We start from the raw sequence: 9098 nt of genomic DNA, 5'->3' as shown, positions 1-9098 counted from the left end.
GATATCACCCTAGCTGGCAGATGATGCCCCAACACGGCTACCAGCACACCCCTGGGCTCCACTGTCACTAGAAGAATCTGGGACAGGAGCTACCAGCCAGCAATCCAGAGTATCTGCACGATCCGTCCACCATCCGCTAGGAGACAGAGAAAATACATTCCAAGCTGCACGATACCCTTAAGGGGCAGTTCACTTGGAACTATTTTTTCTGTCTCCTTCTGCTGGTAGATGGACACAACCCATTAGTCTGGACTGGTCTGGTATAGATAACAAGGAAAGGACCCATACCAACAAGAACCAGCCAACACAAGCTGAATTGTCTTGGGAGGTTTCTCACTTTACCAAATATGAACAAGGCTGGTAATCAAAGCAGATGTAAGGGATTTATAAAAACACTGCAATACAGATGTATAAATAAAAGGTTGCCATTTATTGACCCAACCATTTAGGTTAACATACTCTAAAGAACTGTATTAGCCCGTTGAGAGGAGTAATACTCTGAGGCTAGTCACAAATGTATTAATTTTGGCCATCTTTGGTTCTACCCAACAGCCAACAACTACTTTACAGTACAGAAGGGAAATTAAACCACTGTTCAAAAATAAATTTACAGCTACACACTGTAATGTTCAGATGAAAGAAAATAAATTCCCTAGTGTCTGTAATTAATCTAATTCTTAAAGGAAAACCATAAGGATGCTGAACAGCTTTAATTCAGAAAACAATAAATGCAAAAGAAATATATACATAAAAAAAGTATAAAGTTTCTCTTCAGCTTTCTTTACATTCGCCTCTTCTGTGTGCTTATGTACAAGACTGAAAAGAAAAGAGAAAATTACAGTACATTAGTGTATTTGCTAAAATATGCCTGACTAAAAAAAAAAAAAATAGCAGAATGAAATCTGAACACACATACAAAGCCTCTGCTGACTGACCTGTTTGTAAGCACATGTTGGATAAGTATGTTATATTAGTACTGAGAAATATCAAGCCAGTGTGTGGCCATTCTCAAAGCATTGTGAACCAAGGTGGACCCAACCATAAGCAATGTAGCTGCAACAATGTTTAGCAGCACTGCTATTGCGGCTGCAGAAACCCTGGGTGCCAGAGGGCAGCTTGGCAACAGCCACCACCACCACTGACGATTCCAGAAAGAGCTGGCAAATGCACAGGAGAAAAAAGGCTGGAAAGAGAGTGCTGTGGTGATGGTGATAAAAAAAGAAAAAAAAAGGGGACTGGAAAAGGGAGAAACCGCTTGGAGGCAGGGGAGAGCAAAGAAAAGTAAAAAGTAAACCTGAAAAGAACAAGTAGCAAGTACACTCCCCTCCCAAATAAAGTTTTCCTTGGGTTTCAAAAAATATGGTTAATGCATTTTTTCCATCCCTGAGCAGCTGGTAAACCAACTTCACTGACTGAACAGAGGAACAAAAAAGTTAAGGTGTCATCTTTATACCAGAACATATTTAAAGAATGTCACCACACTTCCATAGTTTTGAAAAGTATCAGAATATAGACAAGGTGGTGCACTGATATAGTTAAACATGTGTGTAGGGTTGAGTACCTAAAGCCAGGGATGGGCAACCCTGGTCTTCAAGGGCCGCAACTCAAGAGTATTTCCTCAATGAATAAAAGAAAAGTTCGATCATGTTTCACTCCTTTTAGTATATTTACATTGGTTACCTCTACAAGCTTGTGTTGATTTTAAGTTGGCTAGTTTTAATGGCTTGATCCCAGATTCTCTTTCTTTGGTATGTTTCTCCACTTGTTGTAAAACAAGTAGACTGAAGTAAAACAAGTAGACTGAAGTGTAACTATCATTTGATATTTCCATCTTTTAAGGCTATGCACTATTACGTTTTTATAAAAACTGTTTTCTCTTACAAAGCTCTTCCAATATGGAAGACTCAATATCACTCAAATCTTGCCAAGAATTTGAAAACTATTTTCTTTCAAGAAACTAACTGATTCTTAATTTTTTCCATCAGTCGGTTTCTTCTTATGTTTAACACTTTGTAATTGCGCCTTCAAGTTCTTTTTGTAAACCACCTTGGATCCAAGATGGTATAAAAGTGTAGAGGTTAGATTAGAATATGCATAAGACTTATTTTTTTTTTTGTTACATTTGTACCCCGCGCTTTCCCACTCATGGCAGGCTCAATGCGGCAGGCAATGGAGGGTTAAGTGACTTGCCCAGAGTCACAAGGAGCTGCCTGTGCCGGGAATCAAACTCAGTTCCTCAGTTCCCCAGGACCAAAGTCCACCACCCTAACCACTAGGCCACTCCTCCACTCTATTTGAATTCAATACCTCCATTGTAAGCAAATAAAATCTCATGCATATTTCATTGGGGAAATACTGAAAACCCAACTGGGTTGCAGCCCTCGGGGACCAAGGCTGACCTCACCTGACCTAGGGGGTAACTTTATAAAGCATTGTGTGTGTAAATCCTGGTTTTAAATGCAAAAAAAAAAAAAAAAAAGGCTTTTATATAATTGAGTGACGGTATATGTAAATGTTGGTGCCATGCACTGGTAAATTATATGCAGACATTCCTAAAGGCAAACTTTTGGCACAGTTGCAACATATGTGCATACAGTCCGTTCTCGTTATTCACGTGGTTAGCATTCACTATTTCGCTCATCTGCAGAGGTGCAAATAGCGGCAGCCGTTCACGTATTCGCAGACATGCGCCTTTCGCTTTTGCTTGTTTGCTTCTGGAAACACCTGACAAATCAAAGAAGGATTACCTACGAAACAATACTAACCCAAGAAGTAGGGAAGGGACAATAGGCATGGAGGAGTAGCCTAATGGTTAGTGCAGCAGGCTTTGATCCTGGCAACCTGGGTTCTGTTCCCACTGCAGCTCCTTGTGACCTTGGGCAAGTCAGTCACGTAACCCTCCATTGCCCCAGGTACAAAAACTTAGATTGTGAGCCCTCTAGGGACAGAGAAAGTACCTGCATATAATGTGTACAGCACTGCATCCGTCTAGTAGCGCTATAGAAATGATTAGTACAGGACTCCAGAGGTTAATGAAGAAAACAAGTGTTTATTGCCAGGAAAATGTTAAAGACCCATTTTTTCAAGCAAGTTTACCCTAATGGACCAGCTTAATTCCACCAGATCACCTACGATACTCCTGCTAAGACGTTGACGCTTACTCTGACCCCAATGTTATACTCAATCCCTCATCTTCTTCCCTCCATCCTTTACCATTTCCCTCACATTCTCCTTCCCTTTCACCTATCATATCCTTGTCTACTTTCCCTATTCTAGTTCATTACGTTCTTTTCACATGTCCTTTGTAATGCCGTTCATAATGTAAGTAGTTATGATCATCACAATTTATAATACTGTTCCTACATTTCCTTGTTTTTACTGTATTCTTTACTATGTAAGATGCTTTCTTTTACTATGTAAGCCACACTGGACCTGCTGTATGTGGGAAAGAGCGGGGTACAAATGTAATCAATAAAAAATAAATAAAAGGCTCAATGGACTCGACACGGTACTGTGTTTTGGCAGTAATATGCCTGCTTCAGAAGTCAAAAATCTCTATTTATACAAAAATACATTTATAAAATAGAGATGAGGAAAACAAACCAGCAGATCAGTATAATATCCAAAAAGACTTTATTGAGGATACCGTGTATGAAACAAATGCCCGACACAGGCCGTGTTTCGCCCAACAATAGGGCTGCGACAGGGGCTAGTCTGTATCTTTCTTAAATAAGATTGGTATCAAATTATATGTCAAAGCAAGGATATTTGCTTTGTTAGCAGGCTATTCATTGTCTATCTGGCGTCATCCAGGATATTCTCTTTTATGCTGCTCATGCTGGTTTTTTTTTATGAAGAAGGTTCCTTATATCCTTGCTTTGACATATAATTTGATACCGATCTTATTTAAGAAAGATACAGACTAGCCCCTGACGCAGCCCTATTGTTGGGCGAAACACGGCCTGTGTCGGGCATTTGTTTCATACACGGTATCCTCAATAAAGTCTTTTTGGATACTATACTGATCTGCTGGTTTGTTTTCCACTGTGTAGAAGTAGGGGGGGAGGGAGGTTTTCTGGACAGACTTCAATCATAAGGAACAACGTTATAACTGTCAGCCATCAAAAGTATAAAAGGGGAAAAACAAAGCCCCCACTATGCAGTGTGTGTACTGGCCAGATGAGATTTCACATTTACAAACTATCCTACACAACACAAGAGGTTAGTTGGAAATCTTGAGTGCTGAACAAAACTTACCATTGTTTCCTCTGATAAATGCATCCCCATACTTGTTCTTTAGCTGTCCATTGACATACTCTTCTGTCTGTTCCAGAGCTATGTTCATGTAACCATCCAGACAAGCCAGGACACCTGTAAAGATACACAGTGAAATCGCTGGTAGCGCAACTCATTACTCAGACAGATATATACTCCATTTTGCTTCTACTTGCATTCCTTTATACAGTAAGAGAGAAGCAGTAAAGTTACAAATTCCACTGAAAAGACAACAAAAAATACAACAGAAAAATTGGTGAACTGTTTTTACTACATTCTCTGGCAAGGAATTCCAGAGTTTAATTACACATTGCATCACTCAACCAATCTGACCAAGGACGTTCAAGATAAAATTAACACTGGGTTCTCAAAACCCAGTCCCTTTAGCTTATTATCACCGATTCCTGCAAGACACTACAGAGGATTTGGAATGTGCTCGCTATGCTTCAGTATGACAAAGTTAGGCCTGGCCATTTCAGCACACTTGGTGAAAGATTGTGCCCTTGCTGTTCAGCGGCATTACAGCAACTTAGTGCTTTGGGAACTTGAGCAGAATAAGCTAGTCGGCAATGAAAGGTACTTCTGCTCTTGTTTTCTGTTGCAATAAGGAGTATATTGAGACTAAAAAAAAAAAAAAAAAAAGGGCAGACCCGAACAGCTTGACCAAGAGAGTGAGGTAGTGGGTGGCACTTCTCTCAAATGCCCCTCTGGTATTTGAGACAAATGTGTATGGAATATAGAAAAAAAAAAAAGCCTCCCAAAGTTTCTTTAGGGGGAAGAGTTGCAGAAAATATCAGAAAGATTAAAGGGAGGCCCAAGTATAAACCTTAGAATGTTCAAGAGTGTGAGAATCATCTTCTGATCTGCTACAATTTAATTTTTGTAATTCTTTCTGCTGTGCAATTTTGATTTCTTCAGTAAAGTTCTTGTTTGGGTTGGAACAAAAATCTAATCTGCAGACCATATTTAGAGCGAATCGAGATAGTGAACTCTTAAGGTTGAGGCCTTGCTGTAGCTCTAAATGTAAACCTCTAAATCTCTACCTGGAATAATACCCTATATAAAAAGTCACTTACATGGGATTTAAATGAAGTTTCCTACTGATATGTCTCACTTCTTATGACTATGGTGCTACTCTAATCATTGAAACTCATTAATTTACAATTATTTTATAACCGCTAGGATATACTTGCTGTCCCCTCTCACTCTTCTGCTGCCACCCCCCACCCCACTCTCTCTTGGTCAAGCTGTTCCGGTCTGCTCTTTTTTTTTTTTTTTTTAAGTCTTAATATACTCCTTATTGCAACTGAAATCAAGAGCAGAAGTATCTTTCATTGCCAACTGGCTCATTCTGTTCATGTTTTTCTTTAGTGTACTCCATTATTCCTTTCTACTCTATGCCCACTCATTCATCTATTGTCCAACCACCTTAACTCATTTGTCTTACTTGGTATATCTCCAACACTCCATATGGTCAGAACAACTCTATACAACTTGTCTTTGAACATGTGATTTTAGTCTGCTGAGAAACAAAAAGTGAAGTTACCAGCTCTTGTTTCTGGAAAGTTTACTTATAGTGCACTACTGGCCATATTATATCCAGCTTAATGAGATTAAATTCCACAAAATGAATACCCATCTTAGATTGGCCTACAATGTGTGTAAGTCTATTATTTAATTATGAAATTTTAAGTACAGGTTTAATTTATTTACCGCCTTTTTGAAGGAATTCATTCATGGTGTTGTACAGTAAGAATAGATCAAACATGAGCAACAGGCAAGTCCAGCAGTAAAAATAATCAAATAATACAAAGTATGGCATAATACTACTTACAATGTCAACACAATATGTAATAGAACATTTTAATTGATAGTGAAGAGTAAAGCAAAGATGTAACATATAGATAGGTAAGAGTAAGAAGAGTTAGAAAGTAAGGTGACTGATTTAAAGAATGTTGCACATGTTTGAGATAGGCTATAATTGTAACTATACTATTAAACAAGAAAAAAAGTTAATATTTTTGAACATCTAGTTTAACTGGATGACAAACTTTGTAACTGATTTTTGTCCACCTTCTTAGGAACTAAGGAATATGCAAACACAGGGGAGGATAATGGTTAAGTACTGGGTACTCAAAGTATAAACCAGGTTCTATGGCATCCTCACCCTAATTCAAATCACATACTAACTGTGGTTTATTCATATTAAATAGCAACGTCCAAATACCTCGATAATCTACTCCAGAATTCAACTTTACTACCACTGGCCTTCCAATAATCTGCTTTAAGAAGTCACTCGGTGTTTGCTTCCGTAGGCTCATTGTTGTTCCTGCATATAGGGAAAAAGTAAGTAGATCAGTACAAAACCCCAAATCAACAGATCTGGCATTGCTAAGTCATTCAGACAGTTGCTCCTGAATAGAAAGGATCAGAGATACTAAGTCACACACGTTTGATCACCATCGCATTCTCAAAAGTTAAGCACTTCTTTTCACATGCACCTCTATCTAATACCTCACCTCCCTATCCGCAGCCCGGCACCTATCCCACGTTTTCCCAAACTACCCAGTAAGTCCCACCTTGTTGCAATTGCAAATCGTACTTAAGGCACCCGTTCCGGTCGCGCACTCAAATCTTCCTTCGTCAAAGTCCCGCCCCCTGATGCCACTTCCTGTTCCAATCCTAGCAGGGCAGGCAGGACTCAGCCAACGGAACAATCACGAAAATTTGATTGAGACCAGGAGGCGGCATTTCGTCAAAAAGTTGAAGCCACTTAGGTTAATCTGTTTCCCCATCCCATTCCCGAATCCCCGCGCAACAGTCGTCGTTCTGCGTACCGTGAAAACAAAGCAAACAAACCTATGGACTGTTGCATCCACGTTGTTGTTCTTTATTTTTGGTAGCATTTTTCTTTAATCTCACTTATATTGTCAAACATGCCATTTTGCGCAGTATATGTTCCCTGCAGAGGTTTTTGGGGGGGGGGGGGGGGGGGGGGGGGAGGGTTACTCCTGGTAAAGGGCCACTAAAACAGACATCATGTTATGAGAATCAGGTACTCAACATTCAGAGTTTATGTCTATTATTTATATCCCACACTACACATGAATTAGGTTGAACAATGTGAGCAATTAAAATCTTTTTCTTTTTTCCCCTGTGCCCAGATAACAAGAGAAACAGTGTGTGAACTTGTGTCTTTTGCTTTGTGGAATGCAGTAGTATATTATAAAAATGCACTTAATATTTTATTTATTTTTATTTATTTTCTGCATTTATATCCCACATTTTCCCACCTCTTTGCAGGCCCAATGTGGCTTACCCTAGTGGTAATCACCATTTACGGAATAAGAAATACAGAGTAAAGTTCCAGTAAAGAGTATAGAGAATACACAATAAATTAGAAGAATATCAGTAAATACAGTTCAGGTATTGAGATCAAGGGTAAACAATACATTTTAGGTGTTGAAATCAAGGGTAATGACAAGCGTTCAATAATAACAATGTGATAAAGTAACCAAAATAGGAATAATTCAATGTTAACTAAATCTGTTACAGTTCTGGTGTCATGTTTTTAAAAAGGGTCCTTTTCATAAGTCTACACACACACTTTTAAACTATCTTCCCAGCATTTACATTTTAATCTGGTATGTTAATTGTTTATTACTACTATTTAAAAGAGAGATATTCAATGATAAGGGCAGAGATACCTTCATACAGAAGTCCAGTCAGTTCTGTGATATATTTGTTAGGATTTATTTACCACCCTTTTTGAAGGAATTCACTCAAGGTGGTGTACAGTAAGAATAGATCAATCATGAGCAATGGGCAATTAGAGCAGTAAAAATATTCAAACAACAATACAAAGTGTGGCATGGTATACTACTTGCAATGACAACACAATATGTACTAGAACATTATAATTGGTAATGAAGAGTAAGGCAAAGTTGTAACATATAGATGAGTAAGAAAGTAGGAAGAATTTGAAAGTAAGGTCTTTTGGAGAGGGTGTAGTTAAAGTCCTTGGGAGGACCTTAGTGTCCTTGGCGGTGTGTGGAGGATCATCCTATTCTTCAGATACTCAGGGCCATTTCCTTTCAGGGCCTTGAAGATCAGACAGAGTTTTTAAATTTAGCCCTGTATTGTACTGGTAGCCAATGAAGTTTTTGCAAAAATGGTGTGATGTGGTCACATGGCTTGCAACTTTCTTTGAGTCTTGCAGCAGCATTCTGAATCAACTGGATCTGGTGCAGGCCCTTTGTAGTCAGACCATTGTATAATGCATTGCAGTAATCCAGTCTTGATCTTACCGTGGCATGCACAACTGGGATAAGATTTACCTTCTCGATGTAAGGAGAGAGGCAGTGTAGCTGTCGCAAATAGTAGAAGCCGCTCTTGAAGGTTGCTTGGATTTGGAGAATCAGAGTAAGTGTTGAATCTAACTGTATTCCAAGGTTCCTGACTTGTGATTTGAGGGGGAGTTCATACTTCCGAAAAAGGATTTTGATGTCAGGTATGTATCCACTTGTGTTAGGGACCCAGAGAAGCTCGGTTTTACTTGGGTTCAGGCAAAGTTTGTTGTGTTTAGCCCATTCTTGAATTGATGGTAGGCAAGTGATCAGTTTATTTATTTCTTCTTCAAGTCATTTTTCAACAGCTTTTTCTCAGTTATTACCCAAATGTGAACACAATTATTGTATTTATTTATTGGGATTTTATCTTAATTATGTTAATTAGTAAGTTTTGGATGTTACTGAATTCTATTATTCTGACTCATCACAAGGACAACTACTACTAACTAACATTTCTAAAGCGCTACTAGGGTT

The 9098-nt window shown here is 38.7% G+C and overlaps 1 protein-coding gene across 5 annotated transcripts; it reads right to left on the bottom strand.

The window, feature by feature from the left end:
- Positions 1 to 409: 409 nt before the first annotated feature.
- Positions 410 to 6957, bottom strand: LSM6 (LSM6 homolog, U6 small nuclear RNA and mRNA degradation associated). Of its 5 annotated transcripts, none has more exons than XM_030192700.1 (4): positions 6855 to 6957; positions 6503 to 6604; positions 4258 to 4371; positions 410 to 816 (listed from the first exon to the last, which is right to left on the bottom strand). In XM_030192700.1, the coding sequence occupies exons 2-4, from the start codon at positions 6594 to 6596 to the stop codon at positions 782 to 784; spliced, it is 243 nt and encodes an 80-aa protein (XP_030048560.1). In that variant the 5' UTR covers positions 6597 to 6604; positions 6855 to 6957; the 3' UTR covers positions 410 to 781. The 5 variants fall into 5 exon arrangements, with proteins under 5 accessions (XP_030048560.1, XP_030048561.1, XP_030048562.1 ...); XM_030192701.1 differs by having other exon boundaries at positions 6878 to 6943; XM_030192702.1 differs by having other exon boundaries at positions 6503 to 6606; positions 6866 to 6926.
- Positions 6958 to 9098: the final 2141 nt, after the last annotated feature.

This window comes from Microcaecilia unicolor, chromosome 2, assembly GCF_901765095.1.
Source record: "Microcaecilia unicolor chromosome 2, aMicUni1.1, whole genome shotgun sequence".
Lineage (NCBI taxonomy): Eukaryota > Metazoa > Chordata > Amphibia > Gymnophiona > Siphonopidae > Microcaecilia > Microcaecilia unicolor.
The sequence above is the reverse complement of the archived record's forward strand: the minus strand, read 5'-3'. Positions and strand labels throughout refer to the sequence as shown.

Excerpts from the sequence above, each read along its gene's own strand:
- LSM6 (XM_030192700.1), bottom strand. The coding sequence starts at position 6,596 with ATGAGCCTACGGAAGCAAACACCGAGTGACTTCTTAAAGCAGATTATT. Across the intron at positions 4,372-6,502 it reads TTCTGGAGTAGATTATCGAG|GTGTCCTGGCTTGTCTGGAT; the intron begins GTATTTGGACGT and ends GTATCTTTACAG. Across the intron at positions 817-4,257 it reads ATTTATCAGAGGAAACAATG|TCTTGTACATAAGCACACAG; the intron begins GTAAGTTTTGTT and ends TTTTCTTTTCAG.